Here is a 25,731-nt window from a genome sequence, read left to right as displayed (position 1 = left end):
AGTTAATTTGATCCTGGGAAGTCAAGACGAAAAAAAATTATTTAATAAATTTTATTAAACACCTCTCTCGTTTAGACTATTTTTTTACACCGGAGTACGTAGTATTAATTAAAAAATAAGCAACAAGCCTAACAGGGAAAACCAACTTTTTATTAATTTTCTGATGAATTGTAATGCGGACCTCTTATAATTACATGTATGTAAGACCTGTTAATACCAATCATTATAAGCATTCATTGCAGTGGAATGCATGCATGTCAATGGTAAAGTTTTTAGGTTTGTTAAACGCTAATTTCTAATGTTCTTTGCTTTAAAAATAAATCATAAACAATAAATCATATGATTTTAAGTTAAATGGAATAATAACGAAGGAAAAAATTCCTGCGCATTTGCTATGAAGAATGTCTAATAATCACCAACTGTGGATTGCTTCCACTACATGATTATATAGGTATTATTAGTTGTTTTTTTCAAGTACTGCATACTTCTACAGTATTAGGTTTCACTACGATGAACTTTTGTGATAGATCCTTTACGGGTTGATTCCATCAAGTGGCGTCTGGGGGGACTTAAGAGACCGAGCTGTATCCGGGGCGGAGTGTGGGGGTCCACCACATCCCACACATGAGGGTTCGTGACCTCGACCTTCAGCAGCTCGGCGGCCTCTACATGACCTTGAACACAACAGCAACAGTTGGGTTATTGAAGGGAGGCTTCAGTTACCGGTTTCTTTGCCTAGTGGACCAATCTTACATGAACAGATTTAATATTCTGAAGGTATGTGAATCAACGAAATACATTTTTCCATGATGCGCTTTATTGATTCTTTTTTTAATCAGGGTAAAAATATTATCAATGTTACCATTAATGAATTTTACATTCCTAAATTCTTAAGAATTGGCGGTTGGTAGTTCTACATATATGTTAAATTAAGCTTTTTAAAATTTCATGTAGCATTTTTATTGATTTAATATCTAAATTTTAAGGACAAATGACAAATTTTACATGAACCAATATAATTATAATATTAAACGCATGTTGTTTTACATTTTTGCAATACAACAGAATTGAAATGAAAAATGATATCAAGCATGTAAATAGAAGGTCAGTTCTGTAAGTCTTATTTGCTACATTACCTGCAGTAATGGCACTGTCAATTGGATAGATTCCTGATTTGCTACACAGGTAAGGGTCTGCACCTGAGACACATCAAAGTATTATTAATCAGAGCAATGTTTCTTTTAATTCCAAAATTTATTTAAAATATTTTTATATTGTATACTCATGAATGATTGTAGCAAACAAACTTTTACCTGATTAATTAAATTAATTTAAGGTTAACAACACCTTATAAACTAAAATTTAGGAAAAATAATTTTTTTTAGGAAAATCTATTAGCCCCCAGAGGAACTCGTTTTATAAAAATGCAATTTTAAAAATGATGTGACCTTGACCTTGGTCAGTGACCTCACATCATATTAATGACACATCTGCAACCTTTGTGTCAAATAAGAGCATCTGATGTTTAATCTTATAAAAATCAAGGAGTACCAAAAATTATAGTCTGATGCCATGGACAAATGAACAGACAGAAAGATAAACATGCGATTCTGATATATCTCTAAATCTTCTTTTGTTGGGAAACTGATTTTAACAATTATCACTATAGATAGAAAGCTAAAAAAAAATTACTTGTCTGCCCAAGTTTATGAGATTGCCATGTTTTTTGATACTGTGTTGGTACTGACCATTGTGAAGCAAGCAGCTGATGATGGTGAGATTTCCTTTACTGGCTGCTCGGTGGAGAGGGGTGTAGCCTTTGGCATTTTGTTGATTCACATCACATCCTAAATATTGCATTATTCTTGATGAATTTAATGGTTCATTGAAGGTTAACTAATTCTGTCTCCTGAACATTTCAAAATTATAGGTGTTCTTTGCACACTCATTTTTTGTTTGACTGTTGATTAAAATTAAGACAGGCGTGCAGTGGTGTACATATGATTGAACACAAACTGTTATCTTCATTCAATGATCTATCAGCCAGCTTGTTCACTGACAAATAATTCAACATTAGTAGTTTTTTTATTACTGAAATTGATTATATTCATGTTTTTGTTTCTTTGCAATTTGCAATCTGGTTTTCATCCTTTTTGACTTGTCTAAAAATGTTTATTAAATCAAGATGAAAGAATATAAAATATGTTTTTCTTTCTTTTTTTCTATTATACGACTTGGCATAGAAATAGTAATCAAAGTTTAAAATCTAACAAGGATTATATTCTTGGAAGAACATTGGCCAAGAAAAATATCACGCTTATGCAATTCAGAATAGCTGTAGATTCATGAGTTTATTTAGCATAATTATAAACAATAACACTAATATTGGATTTTTTCTTAGGAAAAAAAAGAACTTCAACCAATATATGTACCAAACTAAACAAAAACAAGGTGCAAGCCTTGTTTACTTTGTGAAGAATTGAGAGTTTGTATCTTGCTTAAAGTTTTACGACCAACACTAACATTTTGGTTGATCATTAGAAATTATTACTAAAACAATTTATAAACCATAAAAATTGAAAAATAAAATTTGGCCAAAATCATGACTATGCCCCTTTAAAATTTGATTTGACTATCAAATTACATTTTATTAGCTTTTTTAAGTGCTTATTCAAAAAATAGATATCGATTTGTGTTAAATAATCACTGAAATTGATATTTTATAATCTGTAAAATGGTCAATATATTAGCTTTACTGTCAATTTTATATCTTTATATATAAAATTTTCACAATTTGTAACTAGACAACATTGAGATGGTGTCCACCTAAAATGGCCCTGCTTAAATAGTGGACAGTAGGATGAAAAGAATTTCAGAGAATTTTGCTATGACCTTGACCTATAACTTTGAAATTTTCCAGCTGAAATAAAACTTCTAATTCAATTTCTTTACCCCTTACATACAGGCACTTTTGATCAATCTGAACAGATTAACCAAATGGGAAATAATCTATGGTCTAAAACTGCTATGACCTTCACACTGACTTGGTTCAAGATCACTGCACGCCATTAACCAAAAAGCTCTGTTTAAGTAGAGTATTAGTCCAAAAGGGCTAAATGGAGTGCATAAATATGCTCTTAAAAAGGATTTTTGTTTGATCTGATATGACCTTGACACTTGATCTACAAAGATCATTCAAGTTCACTGCATACCCTTTGATCACCATGAGGCACCATGTTGGTGAAGTATGAGTCAGATTAGAGCAATGGGAGAGAAGATGTGCACTTGACAACAGTTTTTCATATAATTCTGCTATGACCTTCACATTTGACTTTTGAAATTGATTCAAGGTCACTACACACCAATTGTTCATGAGCTCTGTTTATGTGAGGCATGAGCCAAACAGGGCTAAGGGGAAAGTACATATGCTCTGAAAAAAAAGGATTTTTACTTGGCCCAATATGACCTTGACCCTTAACTTACAAACTTTATTCAAGGTCACTGCAAACCCTTTGACCATAAGCACTCTGTGAGTGAAGTACTTGCCAGACTGGACCAAGGAAAGAGAAGATATTCTCTGGACAAGGATTTTATTTATTGTGACCTTAACCTTAAACCTAAAAACATGGTTTAAGGTCATTGCACATCCTTTACCCAAAGGCACTCTGTAGGTGAAGTATGAGCCTGATTGGGCCATGGGGAGAGAAGATATGCTCCAGACAAGCAATATTGGATGGACAGATGGATGGAAAGACAGATAGACTGATCACTATTGGGTGCCCTCCGAGCAGGATCCTAATACGGTAATCAGAAATATTCTATTATTGAAAGCATAAAGAAATAATCAAAATATCTTCAAAATTTAAGAAAATTAAGGGTTTAAATATTTATTTCAATTTAGTAGTATGAACTGATTGACATTTTGATTTTCTATCATTTCATTAAAGAATAGAAACTTCATATCTTAAACAGATGTCTACATAACTGCAGATAATTACATTTATTTTTATCATCCTTTGATTTGAGAAAAAAAGGCAGTGACTGTGACCTGACCTTGATGTGAGAAACAAGATGGTCAACTTTGATTTAACTGATACATGTACCATCATTCGATTATATTATCTGTTTGACTGAGTAAATTTCATAAATTTATTAGTATAAGAAGTGCATGTGTCTGATAATGAAAAGACTCCTTCCTTAAGAGATCAATGACATAAACTTTCATTATTGGTTTTTATTCACTCCTCATCCTCAATCAAAAATTTGCCAAATGTATTAACCCTGATTAATTCACAGAATTGCAAGGGTTAAATATTTATGTCACCGGTTGTTGTAGATCTGTATATTTACAGTTCTGCATGATGCTCACCTGCCTTTATGAGGTCATTAATGATTTCTTGGTCTGGTGTGTGGGAATTAAGAATACCATATGTGGCCAGGTATAGAGCAGTGTCTCCTGAAGATGTGGTCCTTCTCACGTCAGCCCCTTAAAAAAGTTAAACAGTTTTTTAAAAAATATTCTTTTTCAAGTTTGAACCACAAAAATTCAATTTAGAAACAAATTCATGCTTTCTTTACAGCTGTTTTTATGGGTATTACGTAACCTATATTAGAAGACTAGGGAAATATTTTGGCATGGTTTTAACACTTCCTGGTATTTTGAATTGCAACTGACAAGTAATAATTACTAATAGCATGCTGATGTTGTTTTATTTATATTCAATGCTGACAGGTTCAAAATATATAGTACATGAATACCTCTTTCCAGCATGTATAAAATCAACTCCCTTCTTCCACCCAGACATGCACACTGAGAATGAAAATATTTCAAAGCAAATTAAGTAGTTGGGATTTGAATTTAAACAAACACTTACAATCAAACATCAAAAATTATATTTCAACAATTTTACTCTCAACAAAATGATAAATGTTAAAAATTAATGTAATTGTTCTATCATTATTGATACTTGATTTATAAAGTTGCATTCTGTAACAATTAATACACAAAAAAAGAAAGAAGTTTTGACTAATTTAAGGAAGCAAGATAATTCAGAAAATTTTGCATGACTGCTTGACTACCATATTTTTATGAGAAACTAACCAGAAATAAGGATAGACCATTTGTTGGCATGACATAGTTAATGTTATATCCATAGTGCTCCACTAGCTTGACAACAGCCTCTGTGTGTCCTGGTTCATAAGCTGTCTGGAAAAGAAACAGAATTTGTGCCGCTCTTGCTAAGAATAATTATGGTTTAAACAAGAGGCCCAGGGGCCACATCGCTCACCTGAGCAACAATATCCTTAACTCTAATCCAATTAGCATTACAGTATCAAAATCAAAACCCACTATGTGGCCCCACTTTTCTCGTAATAGTTTTTGAGTAAGATTTTTAAAGATTTTCTTCCCACTGTTCTATAGAACAAACTTGAATCTACACTACCTGATGATGCCTTCACACAAGTGTAAGTTTTTCTGGCCATATAGTTTTTGAGAAGAAGATTTTCTCTATATATTCCTATGTAAAAATTCATCCCCCCCCCCCCATGATGGCCCCATCCTACCCCGGGGGACCATGATTTGAACAAATTTGAATCTACCCTACCTGAGGATGACTCCACAAAAGTTTTAGCTTTTCTGGCCAAATAGTTTTTGTGAAGAAGATTTTTATTAAAGGTTTTCTTTATATATTCTTATGTAAAAATCCACTCCCCATTGTGGCCCCACACTACCCCGGGGACCAAAATTTGAATAAAATTGAATCTACACTATCTGAGGATGCTTTCACTCCAATTTGAGCTTTTCTGGCCCAATAATTTTTGAGAAGAAGATTTTTTAAGATTTTCTCAATATATTCCTATGTAATTTAAAAATTCATCCCCCCATTATTGCCCCACCCTACCCCTGGGGACCATGATTTGAACAAACTTGAATCTACAATATCTGAGGATGCCAATTACACAAGCTTAAGCTTTTCTGGCCTAATAGTTTTTGCGAAGAAGATTTTAAAAGATTTTCATCTATATATTACTATGTAAAAATTCATCCCCCCATTGTGGACCCACCCTACCCCTGGGGACCATGATTTGAACAAACTTGAATCTACAATATCTGAAGAAGCCAATTACACAAGCTTAAGCTTTTCTGGCCTAATAGTTTTTGAGAAGAAGATTTTTAAAGATTTTCTCTATATATTCCTATGTAAAAATTCATCCCCCCATTGTGGCCCCACCCTACCCCTGTGACCATGATTTGAACAAACTTGAATCTAGCACTATCTGAGGATGCCTTCACACAAGCTTAAGCGTTTCTGGCCTAACAGTTTTTGAAAGGAAGGATTTTAAAGATTTTCTCTATATATTATTCTCATGTAAAAATCCACCAACCCCCCCCCCCCCATTGTGGCCCCACCCTATCCTGGGGGATAATGATTTGAAAAAACTTGAATCTACACTACCTGAGAATGCCTCCACACAAGTTTAAGCATTTCTGACCAAATAGTTTTTGAGAAGAAGATTTTTAAAGATTTTCTTTATATATTCTTATGTAAAAATCCATCCCCCATTGTGGCCCCACCCTACTCCCGGGGACCATGATTTGAACAAACTTAAATCTACACTACCTGAGGATGCTTCAATACAAGTTACAGCTTTTATGGCTGAATAGTTTTTGAAAAAGATTTTTGAAAAATACCAACATTTTTTCAATAATTCTAAATTATCTCCCCTTGAAAGAGGGTGTGGCCCTTCATTTAATCAAACTTGAATCTCCTTCACATAGTGATGCTTTGTGCAAAGTTTGGTTGAAATTTGCCTGTTGGTTCTTGAGAAGAAGATGAAAATGTGAAAAGTTTACAACATCGCCAATGCCCACAGACAATAACAGACAAATTTTGATCGGAAAAGCTCACCTTGGGTGAGCTAAAAATGAAATCATTCACATCTTTAAATATCTTTTTTAAATATCTTTTTTAAATATCTTTTGGTTACATGTCAAAAGTGGTGGCAAATTATAGGCATAAAAGAAAGCATAATTTAACCAGATTAGGTTACATGGTATACTCAATTAAGTTACCATTGTTTCTGTTAATAAGTTAATCACAGTTGAATCTCATTGTAAATTCCTATCAATCATATAACATTGACTCTCAAATATTTATTAACAAATTCAAAGCAGGAAAGCGAAACCCAAAAAATTTAATATTCATGTGCCCTGTTACTTTAAATAGTAATAGGAGGAGAAATAATGACGGTCCAGACCGGGATTCGAACCCGGGCCCCCTGAATCTCTAGTCAGGTGCTCTACCAACTGAGTTATCTGGCACCGGTATTTAAGAACCGGTCTGACCGTCACATTCCTCCCCCCTTAAATGATCTTCCCTCTCAAAGATCACCCCAGGCTCTACATTAATTCCCCTGGCAGGAATCAACCTGTCAGGGGTTGGTCACAGCTCCAAATGTAACGGGATGGGAGAAATAATGATGGTCAATGATAACATCTAGCTATCATTGAAAATAATTTTCAACATTTAGTGCCAAATATAGGAATCTGCATAAATATAATACTCACATATATAACTGATAAACATACCTTTGCTAAATCAAACACACTAGTGTCATACATGGAATTAGTACCAGCAGGAGGAAATAAGCTTTCCTTACGATGATTTGATGCTGTCATACAGATAAAGAAAATAGTAAAATGCAAGGAATTTCAACAAAACTATCTGCTGCATGAATTTTTTTTAATATCAGAATTTTATAGGCCTAACATATACCTTTCATGCATGTTATCCCACAAATCAGCACAGAAATTGTACAAAAAACTAAGATGAGCTTAGTTTCCAGTTGTGCACATGGCAAAATCTGGACTATGCCTTCCAAAAGTTTGTTGCTAACATCTAGAATCCAAATAACTGCTTCACTGATTGTATTATGAAGTAACAGTGTGTAATGGACAGCGACTGAGAAAATGTACTCTTTCTCCAATATTAGACCAAGAAAAGGCGGGTTCTCTATAAAGACAAATATGTAACTATATATATATAATAAGAGTACTCAGAAATTTATTTTTAAAGTAACAAAGAGGTCAACAAAGGTTGCGATGGAATGAAAATTCATAATGCCTGAAGCATGTACTTCCCATTCCCAATTGTTACCATAATAATACACAATCAGATCTTGACTCTCTCCTTCTCTCTCTCTCTCAATATATTGATATAAACAAAATATAAGTAGACATATGTAGTCATATTACATGTAATTTGTGGAGCATAATTGTAATTAATGTATGATATATCTACATGTATATATGTATAACGTTACAAAACTCTGAAAAATTCATGAAAATCATTGCCACGAGGCCATCATTTTCTTTAAAGAAGCCACTGTATATGTATACCGGTACATGTATCTTTAGAGAAATGTATGGACAGACTAGCTACATGTATGTCACTGTAGCTTTCCTCTTACATGCGCATTTAAGGCTTCTATTGTTACGTCATTTCAATTCAGAATCCAATATGACACATAGGGTCGGGCAGACACCGCGTCTATCTGTCTATTGCACGTCTATCTGTTTACTGCAGCATAAGTTACTCATGATAAACGCTTAATTATTTGAAATTGTGTTGCACAATGATATTATCAAAATGAATCATGTTTGGTGGAGAAAACTAAAGTTTACCTGTGTCATTCATGTTATTTAGCTAGTCACATATAACGTTAGAGAGTCTATTTTCAGCAGACGATCCGAGTCGTAAACACGTGACGTCATTTCCTATAACTCATATAGGCCTAAATAATGTGTGAGAAAAATATTTCGACTTTCTTCATTCAAAAAGTTTTGTCTTTTTATTAGAAATTGCAGACTTTGTAACGAAGGATTTTGATTTTGGGTGAAGATTTTAACCTTGAAAACGTTTCTTAATAAAGGAATTGATATTTATATCTTTGAAGTTGCGATTTGTGTGATATTTATTTTGAAAATTTTGTCGAATGTTGGAATATATGGTTACATGTGATATAATTTATGTAAATGTGTTTTTTTATTTGCTGGATGATTCACCATACGTCATGATCATATTGTTTAACTTTGTATTAATTAATTTTCATGCACTCACCCAGTGAATTGAAAATGTTGTAAATGTAAATAAGGTTATTTGTTTGTATTATATGTGTTACGTTCTTGTCGACGTAAATGTTTTATAATAAATGTAATTTGTAACAGTAAAATGTTATCTTTGGTGCTTCATTCGGGTTATGAAGGTGGCTAGCTTTGCAGGTAAAATAGTATAAAAAAAAATTACCTGCTAACCGGCGCTTGTTATGTATTTTTCTGCAATGCAAGCTACATGTATAATACCGGTTACCTTCACACCCTCATGAAGCATTAAAAAGCATTATGATTTTATTGTTTAAAAAGTAATAAATGCTTCGCATGTACCGCAAAAGATACTCTAACTTACTCATTCCTAAAATATATCGTAATATACATGTAACGACTTATCTCAGTCGTTTTACGAGTTCAGTTTTAACTCGTTATAACGACTTAATTATAACTTATTGAACTTTGTCTTCATAAGCTATTGATATTTATTATTATTTTAGTTAGGCCATTCTAACAAAATTGTAGCGTCTTTTAATTCATTTCAAAATAGACGTTTTATATGCCTTAATTGAATGTTGTATTCTCCCATGCATCTTAATTTCTTTCTTTGAGCATCGTTGGAACCCCTCCGCCAGTCTCAAACTCGCTTTTGAAACCTGAGGAAATTTCCGTTCTGTAGCTACATGTTTGTCAATTACATTGTACATCTTATTCACAACTTAGAACCGAATTATTTACTAGTATTGGCTTTAATAATCAATTACTAAACATGTCAGACTCTGACTGCACTGGATTTCTCTTATCTAACTTTCCTAGACAAGCTGCAAAATTCGTATATTCAGCGTATATTCAGCTTTTATGTGCAGACAATCTATCCTATATAAAAAATAACAATGTGTAAACTTATTATTATTTGTATACTCATGTTTATAAAGTGACATATATGCTCGATGGGCCGGGTGTTTATTCATCAAGTTAATATATTATATATTAAATTTTTTTTACTTACTTACTTACTTACAAAACAAATAGAATTCATATATTTACTAAATACATGTACATATACATACTTTTTTCAAATAATATATGAAAAATCAATTTGTTCAAGTTGATGGGTTTTTTTTTAAATTTTATTACTAAGTAAGTCAATAAAATAATATATACCCTTTTCCATATCACAGCTTGTATCAGCCCTCGACCAATATCATCCCTCGGGCCTTCAGCTCTAGGGCTGATAATGGAGGCTGCATGATACAAGCTGTGATATGGAAAAGGGTATGAATTATTCTCTATATATCACATGCACAATACGTTAATATTTTTTTTCATTAAAAAAATTCAACTTATAAAAATACAAATAATGAATTAAGATGTAATTTTGTCGCTTAACGTTTTAAAATTCGCCCTTTTTTGTGGGATCACACTTCAAAAACGCGATTCTCTGTAGATTCATCAAATAAAGTTTTGGTGTGTCGAGGAACCTTTAAAGTAGTCCATCCACTATCATATTTCATATCTAATTGATTGCAAGTTTGATCACTAAAATCTTAGTGTGATTTTAAGGAGTTTAGTTAAAGGCTATAGAAGTTAACATTGAAGTCTATAGGAGAAATGTGTTTTTTTAAAATACATTTCTTCAGTACAAGCAATTTTCTCACAGTTCTCTTGGTAAAAAGTTGCCAAAGCTTCTCACAGTTCTCTTGGTAAAAAGTTGCCAAGCTTCTCACAGTTCTCTTGGTAAAAAGTTGCCAAAGCTTCTCACAGTTCTCTTGGTAAAAAGTTGCAAAAGCTTCCCCTTTCTTCGAATATGCTTAAATAATTCATAGTTTACCATATATATTTTCAGAAAGTGATTATTTAATTTTTCCTAAAGGGCAGACAACTCTTTAAAAAAAGGTTTTTTTATAGATACAAACACCCGAGTTTGGTTTATGTCAGCCTCATAATAGCTTTAAAATACGTATTTGGTGTATTATAGATCAAACAAAATTGTTAAATTCGCCTTAGTTATGGATGGACTACCTTAATAGAGTTTATCTTGTGTACGTTTTTCAAAAGTTCAAACTTGTATAACGTTACTGGTCTTAGGTTTACTTTCATGTTATTTACTTCCGGTTTTGACTTTGGGATATACGGTAAGTACTACCCGTATTGACATATTTTGCGGCAAAAGGGATAGAATAAAAAAGTTATTTTTCATTGCTATATTATGCTTCTTGAGGACAGTGAGTTCATTCTAAACCATGCATTGACACTCCATGATATTAGATTGCATTTTTGTGTTCTTTCGTGTCTTCGACTGTGTAAACGTCACGTGCCCCATTTTAACCTTACCATACACACCTACCTATGTGACATGACACTGCCCGATCTAAACGTAAGCGTTTGTAGTTTTTCTTTAAAAAGGCATGCATATGCAGATAGTCGACATCCAATGCTAAGAAGAAGCAATGGGGGAAAGTTTTGCACGGAGCTCAATGTCCCACATTCACTAGAAAGAATAATCTTACCGTGACCAGGCTACGCTCAGGTCACAGTAAGAATTCCCATATACTTGCAATGTAGCAGCCGCAAAGCGGATCAGCTTCGCGTCGATTTTAAGTATGTTAAAAATAATCTGCAGGGGAAAAACACATTTTTATACATTACAAACCTTTTTGAACATGCATATGCATGTAGTTTAGTCCACAAAATATCCATTTACATGTAATGAGTCGTACCAAGACATTTTATAAAGATACACGTTTGAATTTGCCTGTCATTTTGTCGGAAATCGCACTCGGAATGTCTCTGATTTTATCATTAATATGGCCACCATATATGAAAATTTAGGCGTGATACATTGCGGTATAATTTTTTTATTTGCTACAAAGCGAGTATATAGGATGAATTCTATCGTTAAACCGGGTCTGTAGTACACCTGTCATTTTAACGATAGAACATTCTATCTACACATTCACATAAACTTGTTTCTTGAGATAGTTTATACCAAAGTACCGGTACATGTATCATAACAAATATGACGACCTAACATTAAGATAGTGTGATGGTTTTTCCCTTTAGGACTTAACAGTATCTTCTAATTTCAAGGACTGCCGTCTTTCGTGAATTGCACTCATTTTTTCCTTTAACTCATAGGCATCGGAGTCGGGGGGGGGGGGGGGGGGGGGGGGGGGGGCTAGGGAAGGCTTAGCTGCCCCCCCCTCCCCCTCTTTTTTTGCAAAGTTAGACAACCATAATGATAACCCTTCTTTTTGGTATGTCTAGCCGCCTTCCCCCCCCCCCCCCCCCCCCCCCCCCCCAAACTTTCAAACTGCTTTCGACACCACTGTAATTGAAATGCTGTTTGAGGTCTTTGGTATGAACATCTCTACTCAATGAGCAATGTTTGGACCCTGTTAAAATAAAGGTAAGCATGCTAGCTATAATATGACTTTGTAGGTAAATAACATTTGTTGCTGTCAGCTGATTTTTCGTTGAAAACAAAAATGAAAAGGGGTACTCCATGTAATTTGGGGTTAGCTACTGTACCATATGTGTTATTTTTATACTATAAGATAAACTTTATCTGCGGAACAAGTGCCTATGCTCAAATAAGATGTAAACAAAATACCCAGTTTGGAATGTATACCAAATAAGATATAAATTTAAAGTGTAAGAACTATGAAGTTAAAAGAAACAAATATTTACATGATAATTTAAAGAAGTCAATATAGATGTACATTGAATTTAAGATTCTCCGATCCTCAGCCTCAATGTATTCTTTTCATCATAAAAATGTTATTTATCATGCAAACTTTATAAATGAAATGAAATGAAAAGAAATTTACTGATGGCATCCATGCATTTTACGAAGTTATTGCTTTTTTTTCCACCATGGATATAAAGTAATTAATATACAAGTTGAGATCAAATTAGAAACAAAAAGATGGCCGTTCCGGTGCATCGGAGGATTGAACCCCTTTCTCAGTGTTTAGTAGTTCTGCATGAAACCACAAAGCTAAGGAGTTCATTGAATAACTGCATGCATGTAATTTTAACACTACAAAACTAAATATATTATATAAAAGACAGATTTATGGTACAAATCAAAAAATTCTGGATAATTTAGGGTTATTGAACATTGCTAAGGATTGGAGATTATTATCAGGATTTTATTGTATTGTACATGTATGTCCCAAGATTTTGGGAGCCAAGATGTTTACATAAAGCACATATTCTTAAACTACATGCATTAATAAATACATCTGGGTTTAAATGATATTTATTTACTACTATCAAAAAATTCCAGGATTTCTTCATTAAAACATCCCTATCTTGTCAGGTTGGAGAATACAGCTAAAATTAAAAAGTCTAAGTAGATTTTGCATTGCAATGGACATGAAATGAAAGTTCCCAAAATGTTTTATTAAAATATTATGCAAAGCATACTGAGAGACTTTTGAATGGAAAAAAGATATCAGATTTTCTCATTTTAAATCTTTCTTAGAAATTTTTCGATTTTCGGTCCTGTAAGTTTTTCGGGATAAAAAGACATGAGAGGTCAAGGAAGAAATCTTGGATTTTGTACATAGTTTCTAGTGACATAACCATGATAATGCTGGTGAAAAATAATTGGCAAACACTGGCAAACAAATTCTTAAAAAATGTATGATATGCATTTTTATTTTTATTTTTTAGAGCTATGTCCAGCAAATTACGTGACCTGTATCCAGAGCTAGAGCCTTTTGACAAAGAGTTCCTGAAAGTATCAGATATACACAGCATTTATGTAGAGCAAAGTGGAAACAAAACTGGAAAACCAGTGATTTTTGTGTAAGTGGGGAAAAAATATGTCTTAGTTTGTAGTACAGTGTCAACCAAATGCAGCCTTACAGGAAGTGGTTCCTAACTGGATCCGTGTTTGCTTTCCTTGTCCAACAGGTATTTGCTTTTAGTCTGCTAGAATGGACCCAGAGCAAACCAGAGCACCCCAGGCAGACTAAAAGCCTACCCTGATGTCCAACCCAGATTTCAGAAGTGAACCCTGACACCAATAGAAAGGTTCTAGTCTAATAACAGACATATAATTTTATAACATGTAAATGTATGTACTGAAGTGCTTTCCATAAAAAGTTATACACTAATATGAATGTGTACAAGTTGGTATCTTAGCTACCAATGGGTTCAACTTTGTTTTTAAGTGCCATAAACATGGTATTAAGAATAACTTCTCTTGTTTTGTAGGCATTCTAAAGCTTTGTCCCATCTATTCGCTTAGTTTTTACACTAGTACACCAGAAATATATACTCTTTGGGTACACCCAAACATGTGAGCTTGTCTTTGACTATATATGTAATGGTCAAATAACTTAAGGTGGTATGGGACATCTGTCAATATTAATACAAATTTAAGTACATTAAAATTAAAATACTTTCACCAGTTCAGAATTTTCAAATTTTACACTATTTACCGGTAACCAAATAATAGCTTTTTAAAATTTTTGGAGGGGTAAAAGATGTAAAACCCCCAGTGGGATTCGAACTCATGACTTACAGATTGGTAGTAAACCCTCTAACCCACTGCGCTATGCTATTAGGTGAGAAAGAAACTCAAAGAGATATTGAGAAAGAAACTCCTTAATAAATTACACTTCATTTTATGTTTATTTCGATAAACAATACCTTAATTCAAATATTCTAGACAAGTATGGTAATACATGTTTGTAATAATGTTGATTGATTTGTATCAGACATGGGGGACCGGGAGGAGGAACAAGTCCCAGAGACAGAAGATTTTTTGACCCTGATGTGTACAGAATTATTTTGTTTGATCAAAGAGGAAGTGGAAAAAGCACACCTGCAGCAGAGCTTAAGGTTGGTTTTAACAAAGCAGCAGTTGATTTTCATATTTCATGAAAACAATGTATACATGTAGTTAAAAAGTTTTCTTATCCATTTAATCATTTTCATATTCATTATAATGTGTAATGGAGTAGGCTTATTAGTGGGTTATGTAAAAAAATTTTTGCAATTACTTTCATAACTCGCATGAATCATCAAAGAAAGCATTTTATTATTTATATTTACATCTTTCTTTCAACAAATTAATTTTTACAATAAATTGATTGGAAAAAGTAAGTAAAGTTCACTAAATTACTGTTCATGTACAGGATCAGTATGCTAGCTAAAAGACACAGCCAAATTTTCTCTTATGGGAATTTGAGTCCAACATCATTATGAATTATGCGTAGTCTGTGATTTTTCTTAGGCTGCTGTAGGTCTCAACCAATCAATAAACAGGGCGTGCAGATTTCAGTCTGGCTGTTTTTATATAGCTATAAATTAACTAAGTCTCAGTAAGAATTTGAGGGAATCATACTGGGTAGATGTAAATATATTTTATTACATGTGTGACAGTCAAACCGGTTGGAATGCCAGTGACAGATAGGCCAGTTGGTAAAATGCCTGACTACCTGAAGATTCAGGGGGCCTGGGTTGGAATCCTGGTCTGGTATGTTATTATTTCTCCCATCTAATTACATTTGGTGCTGTACCAACCCTTGGAACTGACAGGTTAACACTTAGCTGCCAGGGGAATAGCCTCGGGTGACCTTTGAAGGAGAAGATCATTTTAGAGGGAGAAATGTGACTGTCGATCAGACCGGTTCAAATACCAGTACCAGATAGCTCAGTTGGTAGAGCATTTGACTACAGCTTAAGGGGACCTGGTTTCGAATCTCGGTCTTGTCCGTCATTATTTCTTCCATCGCTTTACACATGTATGGTTACACATCCATATGCAAAAGGTTAGGAGAATTAGAGATGGACCAAACCTAGATTTGAACTTGGGCCCCTTGGATATCTAGTCAGGTGTTCTACCAGCTGAGCTGCATTTTAATGAACATGTTTCAGGCGCTGGTGATTGAACTGGTTTTACGGTCACACATAACCTTGATTATTTTTATGATTTGTTACAGTGCATCTACAATATACTAGATAAATGATTACTTAGTCTGGTTCACAGAGGCTCTTTATATACTCTTTTTGTAGGCATGGCTATTAAAGTAGCAGAGATTGAATAGAAAGTTTTGATTTTCAAATTAATGAACACATAAAAAATGTGATTGAAGAGAGATAACTCTTACTGAAATGTGAATTTGAGGACACTTCATGTCATACGAAATGTATAGTAAATGTCTATGAAAGTGATATGCTTAAACAATAAAATGCTTTCTTTGGTGATTCATTCGGGATATAAAGGTAGCGACATTGCAGAAAAAATACATAACCCGCATTAACAGTCCGGCTGTTTCTGTAGAGCTATGAATTAACTATAAGTTTCAATAAGAAATAGAGGGAATAATACCTGGTGGATGTAAATATTTCTTTATTAGAGCCTCTTATTAACAAGAGCTGAAAGCTGAAGTCAGTTGTATGAGCACATTTTTCCATAAACTTTTTACATTTTATACTGCAAATGGGCCAATCTTAACACCTACATGTAAGGCTAGCTCTTCTTTCAGAAAGAAATGAATTGTAATTAGAAAATAATAACAGGATGTGGGTTAAAAATCATCTCAAGCCTCAAATAATCAGTAATATCAAAACTAAACTTAATCTTTGGGTCAGATCTATTATTAGCCATACCTTATAGTCTATTGATATTTTTCAGATACATGTACAATAAGTATAAGCAAATGATTGAAATCGGCCGAGCCGTTTCTGAGAAATCGCGTGCACAAAAAAAGGCAGAAAAATAATAATAATCAGGGTTGTCTCTAAAAATTGAAGTAGAAGGGAGAAATAAGAAAGTAGAAGGGGATCTGAAGGTCTAGCTTATAACTAGATTGTGTTTGAAATGCAATAATAGCCGGGTAATTACGTCACTTTAGGCGGGGGAATTCCCCGCCTCCCGGGTCTTAGAGACAACCCTGATAATAATAGGGAAAAAGAAACAAAGCAATAACAATAAGGTCTTCCGTTGGAAACGGAAGACCTTAATAATTCCTAGACTCGGTGAGTTGAATTGATATCAATATGAATGGCTGAGGGACAGACATTGTGAAGTCAGGAAAAAAAGAATATAAAGGAAACATATACCGGTATTTGCTCTGCTTCATGCCTCTATCATTACAGGAAAACACAACATGGGACTTAGTGTCAGACATGGAGAGGATCAGAAAGCACTACAACATTGACAAGTGGGTTGTGTTTGGGGGCAGTTGGGGGTCGACCCTCTCCCTCACATATGCTGAGACTCACCCAGACAGAGTAAAGGCCCTTGTATTAAGGGGGATCTTCACTCTCAGAAGGCAAGTGAAATTCTTTAACGCTTTATGTACATATTTACAGAAAGCAAACAGGCAAAAAAAAATGAATGTCAGCTTGATTATCTTTATCTAGAAGGTAATTTTTTGATACCAAAATTCATTTTTGATAAATTTAAGAAATGAGTAAATGGCAATGAAAACAGAATAAATGGAAATTAAAGTATGATTAAACTCAAAGTTTAATCCCTATTCACCAAATAGAGTTGTTTTGTTTTTTTTAAATAAATCTAAATTAAAAGTTTACAGAGTTTAGAGTTTGTTTTCTCTATTTGGCATCTTATATTAACAGTTGAATCATTTTTTCAGACGGGAACTAGTTTGGTTTTACCAAGATGGTGCAAGTTTTGTATACCCAGATAAATGGGAGGAGTACCTTAAACCTATTTCTGAGGTATTTTTTATTCATCCCAATGTGTGTTTTTGACAGCAAGGCTAAGTTTTAGTAAGCATTGGCTTGTATCCAGGTTGAGTGAATACAATATTTAATTGTATACTTGTTAATGGTTTGAAACAGCTTTTTGTAATTTGCTGATTTTTTTTCAAACTTTATACCTGTAATGTAGTGTTCTATCCTGCCAACTTTTGAAATTAATTTTAATATGGAAATTTTATACAATGTGCATAAGTCAAGTTCAACATTTAACAACACAATTTTATGATTAAGGTTATTTATCAAGGTCAAGGTTGAATTAAACAATAACAGTTGTATTACCTTAAATTTTTAATAGCATCTTTTAGATACTATTTAATTATGAATTAAGGTAGAGAGAGGGGACATAATGAGTGCTTACTACAGGAGGCTTACCAGTGAGGATGAGGAAACACGGGTCAGTGCTGCCAGAGCCTGGAGCTCCTGGGAGATGGCGACCTCTAGAATTTTTATTGATGATGAGATGTTGAAGAAAGCTGAAGAAGATAAATGGGTTTTACAGTTTGCTAGGGTTGAATGGTGAGTTACTATGTTTGGTTGAATCCAGGTATTATAATTATTTAAGTTGTATTGTTCATGCATATCTTTTACAATTAATTTCACTAAATAAATGTGTATGATCTCGTTGTATTATTCATGAATATCTTTATAAATTTCTCTAAATTGTGTGTGTCTACTGCAATGATTGCATAAGAGTTAATGGATAAAGTCAGTAAGTGAAATTGGAAGTGAAATATTAAAGTATCTACCCAGATAATAGGTAAAACACTGGTATGGAATTTATTTTTTTCTTTGTTGGATATTATACAGCACAACTAAGGTACTGTGAATTTCAAGAAAATTAGCTTTATAACCGTAATTTTGATTATACTCATGTTATTACCAAATTCACTGTTACATTTTTGTTCAAAATAACATTTAATTTGTTTTTAATTGATTTCCTTATCGGAAAAATATGCTAATAAATATATTTTACAGAAACTCACAAAAAAATGTAATAATAATTACAAGAAAGACTTTGTAACAATCCACAAAGAAATGAAGAAAAAAAATTGATAGGAACAAGCCTTGATACATATATCATACAAAAAAAAAATTGTTAGAATTTCCAAAGTGGAGATGTGATAAATACATTATATCTAGGATTTAATCCATTAAATCTACTGTAACTTTATATATTAGTTATGTTCATTTAATATTTTTAATTAAGTTATATTATGACTTACAATATAGAAACCATAACACAAAAAAGGCATGCAAAATGTAAATATTTTTAGCTCACCTGAGTTGAAAGCTCAAGTGGGGTTATCTGATCACATTTTGTCTGTCATCCACCTGCTGTTCGTAAACTTTTCACATTTTAACATCTTCTGCAGAACCCCTGGTTTCAACCATACTTGGCACAGAGCACACTTAGGCAAATTGAATTCAAAGTTGTGAAAATTAAGAACCACACCCTTTTTCAAGGGATGAAAAGTAGGAATTATTGTAAATTTTTGAAAAATTTTCAAAAATCTTCTTCTCAAGAACCATTTGGCCAGGAAAGCTAAAACCTATGTGGAAGCATCCTCAGGTAGTGTTAAACCAAAGTTGTGAAAATATGACCCCGGGGGTAGGGTGTGGCCACAATTGGGGGGGGAGTCAAATTTTTACTTAGGAATTTATAGAGTAAATCTTTAAAATTCTTCTCAGAAGCTAATCAACCAGGAAAGCTGAAACTTAAGTGGAAGCATCCTCTGGTATTATAGATTCAAATTTGTTCAAATCATGATCCCCAGGGGTAGGGTGGGGCCATAACAGGGGGTCGAAATTTTACACAGGAATATACAGAGAAAAATCTTCTTCTAAAAAAGCCAGAAAATCTTAAACTTGTGTCACAAGTTATCTGGAAGCATTAGGTAAGGTAGATTTAAGTTTGTTCAAATCATTATTCCCATGGGTAGGTTGGGGCCACAATGGGAGGGGGGGTCAAACTTTTACATAGGAATATAAAGAGAAAAATCTTCAAAATTTTTTCGTAAAAACCATTTGTCCAGAAAAGCTGTAACTTTAGTGAAAGCAACCTCAGATAATGCAGATTCAAATTGGTTAAATTAAAAATCTAAAAGAGTAGTACAAACTTAAGGAAAACATTTTAATTATTCACAAAAACTGAAATGTTATAGAATTTTGACATATTGCTGATTCTTTAAAATAATTTTGACTTTGGCACCTGGATGATTATTGGGCCTCACAAGGGGTTCAGAGTTTGATGTAGGTTTAAATGCCATATACAAACAATTGTTTAGGATATATTTGAGAACTGCCATGCTCAACATGTGATATGACTCTAAAATCATCCTGTTAAATAAAGGATTTGATTATAAACATAAGAATATCTGAGGGGATGGATTTTTATTTATGTAGGATCTACATGCACATGTATTAAACTACATTGTTATGACTTCATTAAGATTGTTGCACAGGTGAGCGATGTGGCTCATTGTCTTTTTGTTATACATGTATATTGAGAGTGTAATTAGTTGTGCTTACTTAGTACATGTATTTGAAATCAAAAGTGCCATAATTGCATGCTTGAAAAATTGGTGTAAATCCACAAAAAGTGTTGCAAATTTGTAATTTTAATTAATATAATTATAGCTCTACTTATTTTTCACTATATATTTTGCTTATTCCCTGATAATCACTGTAAACAGACCAATTTCCTGTAAAAGGTGCGTCAGTAAACAAAGCTTATGTTTACATTTTGAATGTTGACATGAAATTCCAGTTTTAGACCTAAAAAGAATGTGTTAAAACAAAACAACCCAAAACAATTTTTCGCCAAATTTAAGAAAAGGTCTAAAACTAATTCAAATATTTCTTTGGAAAATTTTTACGAGCATTTTAAATCAATTGCTTCCACGCAGGATGACGGTGACATCGAAAGTGGAAATGAAGGTTTAGATATTAATTGTATTTTTGAAGAGCTAGTTAAAAACATTAGTATTGATGAAATTAAAGAGGCTATCGGTAATCTAAAGCCTGGAAAATCCCACGGTGAAGATGGAATTTTGAACGAATATTTTATTGAATTTCAAGACTATTTTTTACCTATACTACATAATCTTTTTAATTGTATATTAAATACTGGTATTTTTCCCAGTACGTGGTCTTCCTCAATAATTATTCCAGTGTTTAAAAAGGGTGATTCTACAGACCCTAACAACTACAGGGGTATAAGTCTTGTTAGTAATATGTGTAAGTTATTTACTTCAATTTTAAACAAAAGGTTATTGGAATGGTCAAAATATAATGATGTTATAACGGATGCACAATTTGGTTTTAAACCAAGCTGTGGAACACGTGATGCTATTTTTGCTTTACATTCTATTATTAGTAACAGTCTATGTAAAAAGAAGAGGTTATATTGTGCGTTCATCGATTTTAAAAAAGCTTTTGATTCTATTGATAGACGACTTTTGTGGCTTAAACTTTCAAAGGTTGGCATTGAAGGAAAATTATTGTCAGTTATTAAAGCGTTATATCGTCATGTGAAATCCTGTATTGGTGTTGATGGATTTTTGAGTGAATATTTTTGTAATAACCTAGGATTAATGCAGGGCGAAGTGTTATCACCTATTTTATTCAATTTATATGTTAACGATTTCGAAAATAGCTTTTTAAATGCCGGTTGTTTGTCTTACGAGTTATCTTCCCTAAATCTGTTTCTTTTAATGTACGCTGATGATATGGTCCTGTTCTCTGAATCTGTGGAAGGTTTACAATGTCTTTTGAATGAACTACATAGCTATTGTAATACTTGGAAAATGCATGTTAATGCGGAAAAGTCAAAAATTGTGGTTTTTAGAAACAATGGCAGAGTAAAAGATAGTGAGTGTTGGCATATTGGTAATGATGTTTTAGAAATTGTACAACAATTCACTTACTTAGGAATACTTTTCAACTTTAACAACAAGTTTACCAAAGCTGAAAAACAATTATCTGAACAAGGTAGAAAAGCATTGTTTGCGCTTAGAAAGAATATACGGGGAATGTCATTTAATATAGAAACATTATTGTCGCTTTTTGATTGTTTTATTGGTGGAATTGTTAATTACTGTTCAGAAATATGGGGAAATAATATAGGTTGCAATATCGAGAAACTTCATACAGACTTCTGTAAACAAATTCTCGGAGTGAAGAAAAGTACAAATACTGCTTACTTATATGCTGAATTAGGCCGTGTGCCCCTTGTACATTATAGAATGTTTAACATTATTAAGTTTTGGAAAAATGTCTTAATTAGTGACAATTGTATAATTAGACATTGCTACGAAGTTATGTATATTAATTGTGAAGAACACGGTTATAAAAACTGGGTTTTCTATGTAAAGAAAATTCTCATTGACCTCGGTTTTTTTGATATATGGTGTAACCAAAAAATAAACAATGGTATTTTACAACTTGTAAAACAAAGAATTTTTGATCAGGCAAAACAAGATATTTTTGCAAATGTTGAAAATTCAAAGAAATGTTCTTTTTACAAATATCTTATCGATGGTATACATCTTCAATACTATTTAAGAAAATCTATTCCCATTAAATTACAGAAATATATAACTAAATTACGACTATCGTCACATCGCCTGGCTATTGAAACTGGTAGATATAATAACACAAATAGAGAAAATAGATTTTGTCCACATTGCAAATCTAGTGTTGAAGATGAATTCCATTTTTTATTTGTTTGTCCTCTATACAGAACATTGCGCAGATTATACATGAAAGAATATTATTATAAAAAACCTTGTATGTTTAAATTAATTCAACTTTTTAATACTGACAATGTCAAAGATCTCTGTAATCTTGGCAAATTCATCTCAAAAAGTATGTTATTAAGGGACAACTGTATTACATAATTGTAGTCTTTTGTTTTCTCAACCTGTATATGTAACAGTAAATGTTATTATCTGTACGTGCACAAGTTCTCCTGTAAATACACTACCACCTCATGTTATACATATGTCATACTGATAAGCTGTAAAGCTTAAAGAAATAAAGAATTGAAATTGAAATGCTAGGAACTGTTTATTTATGCTCAAAATTGATAAGAAGATAGACATACCAGCTTGAAAAAGATTTTTTGAAGCTATGCAAACAAAAACAGGGCACGAGCCTTGTTTACATGACAAAGAATTGTGAGCGCTGTATCTTGCTTATAACTCTACAACTGACTCTCAAATTTTAATTGATCATTAGAAATGCATTCCTAAAGCATTGTAAATAATAAAAACAGAAAAATATATATATAAAATTTGACCAAAATCATGACCATGCCCCTTTAAGAATACATGTGGAGAAAAGCCGCAAAAGAGTCTGGATCATTAACCAAGATATACACTACTAAATTGTCCTCAGGATTTGGTATTAAACTTTAAAGTTGCTTAATTAAAGTTACATGTATGATCATTGTTCATTGAGTGAGGAAAAGTTGTCCCTGCATGGCCTTTTCTTTCATACCCACATGAAACACAGAAGAAAGCATTTCATTCATGTTCAGATAACAAATTCATGTTGTGAAAATTTTGACGTTTCATTTTCTGTTATACGGTGACTATGATTCAATTTGGGATCTACCCTTGTATATATTTTTATACATAGGGAGTTATAAGAATTTTTAAGTTAAAGATAAAGGAGCTAACAATCATGTTATTTAAAAATTAATTGTATCGCTATTTTCTGTTTCATAATTAATTTTTCTTCTTTTTTTTTTTACAATCTTTCAGCCATTATTTTGTTAATGGGGGATTCTTTAAAAAAGATGGCCAGCTATTGGATGAAGTGGATAAAATCCGACACATTCCCTGCACTATTGTTCAGGGTCGATATGATATGGTGTGTCCTGCAGAAACAGCCTGGTTGCTTCACAAAGTAAGTTAGGGAGTACTTGTATAAGTGGTTTAGAGAATTTGATTAAGGTGGATCCCAACTCCAGTGACATCATCATTGATAGTTCTGTATACTCTGCATTGAAAATATGTAATAATCATTGTTATCACAGAGTCATTTTAAAGATCTTGTATTCATTTGATAATATTTTATAGACCTTGTATTGATGATATTTTATAGACCTTGTATTCATTTGATAATATTTTATAGACCTTGTATTGATGATATTTTATAGACCTTGTATTGATGATATTGCATTAGTAGCAGATCAATGTGTACCGTTTGTTCTCAGCATGTTGAGAAGGTTTTAGACTTTTTAACTACTTTAGGTTTCAAAATACTATACATGTATTTTGTAAATGTATTGTAGAGTATACATTAACTCTTCACAAAGTTGGTACATGTACAAAAATTTCAATTTAATTTCAGTGAAATTTCTTTAAAATAAGGACTTCTGCTATTATTTAAATCATACAAACCAATTCACTTATAAATTTTAAGAAGAAAAAAAATTAGTTACACCCAAGTGAAATGGGGGAAGACATGCTCTTAAAGTTGTAAAAAGATAATATTTGCATTGACACGTATATTGTTTTTTTTGCTTTTTAGAATGTTATCTTATTTTCAGAAATGGCCAGAGGCTGAGTTTCATATTGTTCCAGATGCTGGACATTCTGCTAAAGAACCAGGAATATTTTCTCGTTTGTTGGATGCCACAGATAAATATAAAACTCTATGAAAAAAGACAAATTATTATAGTACGCAGAAAAGAAAAATTGTAAACGTCTGTGTAGATGAACAATTATTTGCATTATTTGATGATATGAATTTAATTAAAATACTTTCTTCATGGATAAAGGACTATGTGCAGTATTGTCAAATATCTGCCCCCGATTTCAACCAATTTTTAAATAGTATCGTATAAAAATAAAATCTTCACAAATCATTGTATAGAGGATGCTTATAACTTTAATAATGATTTTAGTCATCGTTGCTCATTCGCTGTGTATCTATGACGTCACCTAAATGGCCCAATTCCCGCAAATTTGCAAACAAATGAAAATATTCTCATTTTTGCTCTATATTTTCCATTCGGAAGTATAGAGCGCAGGTCTGCTCAAGTGCGATTTTAACATATGTTTTTCTTCAGATAGTTATACACATTATACTAAAATATGGTACTTGAGCAAGCCTGCGCTCGATGTTTCCCAGTCGAAAAACCATCGGAAAACACCCATATTTTGCTTCAAAACATCAATTTATCAAAAAAATGCAATATTCATGACGTCATTTCTACATTATGACGTCACTGTGGTGATAACCTTTTTCACCTTTATTTCCAATATGATTTTAACTATCTTTCACCTTATTTTAAAGCTATTTCTAAAACTTTGATTTTTGGGGGGCAAAAATTGCATAAAACCGCACTTAGCCCTTTCCAATTACATAGAAGTTTGTTGAGATTTTTGATGATGTTATGTTTATTTCTTTTAGCAGATCTATTAAATAATACATAATAAATGCATGCATGGTATGATAGAAATTTAAAGAAAAAATTATTTTGACGAAAATAAATATAGATTGCACATGAATGATTTGTGGAAGTAAAGTGAAAGCAAAGTACATGTACAATCATATGTATTATAGAGATTTCCCGTAATTAGTCTTACATGTATATCATATACCTATATAGTAGTGTATCAGCCCCAATACACACGTTTTGAACTATATAAATATTTAGGTGAGACAGCTGTTTAGAGATAGGATTGTATTCCTTGGGGCTGAGATCACTCCTCTCGCCCTACTGTAGCTAAGGGGATGTATCGCCCTCAAATTGAAGTAGTTTGAATAAAAATCATGATTGCATAAGGCCTAAAATTTTAATTAAGATATATGTAATTAATTTTGTGTTTAATTCTACATGAAATAAAACTTTCTGATTAGTTTAA

At 32.7% G+C, this 25,731-nt stretch overlaps 2 protein-coding genes across 8 annotated transcripts; one reads left to right on the top strand and one right to left on the bottom strand.

Moving 5' to 3' along the window:
- Positions 1-129: 129 nt before the first annotated feature.
- Positions 130-8,815, bottom strand: LOC105333601 (sex-determining protein fem-1). Of its 3 annotated transcripts, none has more exons than XM_011436645.4 (9): positions 8,687-8,815; positions 7,779-8,015; positions 7,592-7,674; positions 5,102-5,206; positions 4,759-4,810; positions 4,370-4,486; positions 1,749-1,847; positions 1,137-1,199; positions 130-674 (listed from the first exon to the last, which is right to left on the bottom strand). In XM_011436645.4, the coding sequence occupies exons 1-9, from the start codon at positions 8,697-8,699 to the stop codon at positions 496-498; spliced, it is 948 nt and encodes a 315-aa protein (XP_011434947.3). In that variant the 5' UTR covers positions 8,700-8,815; the 3' UTR covers positions 130-495. The 3 variants fall into 3 exon arrangements, with proteins under 3 accessions (XP_011434947.3, XP_034308745.1, XP_034308746.1); XM_034452854.2 differs by lacking the exon at positions 8,687-8,815 and adding an exon at positions 8,473-8,582; XM_034452855.2 differs by lacking the exons at positions 7,592-7,674; positions 7,779-8,015 and having other exon boundaries at positions 8,687-8,735.
- LOC105333602 (probable proline iminopeptidase) lies at positions 3,664-25,731 on the top strand. Of its 5 annotated transcripts, none has more exons than XM_066073702.1 (8): positions 3,664-3,803; positions 13,790-13,924; positions 14,842-14,965; positions 17,228-17,403; positions 17,728-17,812; positions 18,183-18,370; positions 23,620-23,764; positions 24,411-25,731. In XM_066073702.1, exons 1-8 carry the CDS (start codon positions 3,679-3,681, stop codon positions 24,519-24,521), a joined length of 1,089 nt encoding a protein of 362 aa, XP_065929774.1. In that variant the 5' UTR covers positions 3,664-3,678; the 3' UTR covers positions 24,522-25,731. The 5 variants fall into 5 exon arrangements, with proteins under 5 accessions (XP_065929774.1, XP_034308742.2, XP_065929775.1 ...); XM_034452851.2 differs by lacking the exon at positions 3,664-3,803 and adding an exon at positions 11,104-11,244; XM_066073703.1 differs by lacking the exon at positions 3,664-3,803 and adding an exon at positions 11,108-11,151.

The sequence above is a fragment of the Magallana gigas genome, chromosome 10, assembly GCF_963853765.1.
Source record: "Magallana gigas chromosome 10, xbMagGiga1.1, whole genome shotgun sequence".
NCBI lineage: Eukaryota > Metazoa > Mollusca > Bivalvia > Ostreida > Ostreidae > Magallana > Magallana gigas.
This window is presented reverse-complemented; position numbering and strand designations above follow the sequence as displayed.

Excerpts from the sequence above, each read along its gene's own strand:
- LOC105333602 (XM_066073702.1), top strand. The coding sequence starts at position 3,679 with ATGAGCCTGATTGGGCCATGGGGAGAGAAGATATGCTCCAGACAAGCA. Across the intron at positions 17,813-18,182 it reads ACCTTAAACCTATTTCTGAG|GTAGAGAGAGGGGACATAAT; the intron begins GTATTTTTTATT and ends TTATGAATTAAG. Across the intron at positions 18,371-23,619 it reads CAGTTTGCTAGGGTTGAATG|CCATTATTTTGTTAATGGGG; the intron begins GTGAGTTACTAT and ends ACAATCTTTCAG.
- LOC105333601 (XM_011436645.4), bottom strand. Across the intron at positions 1,848-4,369 it reads TAATGACCTCATAAAGGCAG|GATGTGATGTGAATCAACAA; the intron begins GTGAGCATCATG and ends TGCAATATTTAG. Across the intron at positions 1,200-1,748 it reads CAGCTGCTTGCTTCACAATG|GTGCAGACCCTTACCTGTGT; the intron begins GTCAGTACCAAC and ends GATGTGTCTCAG.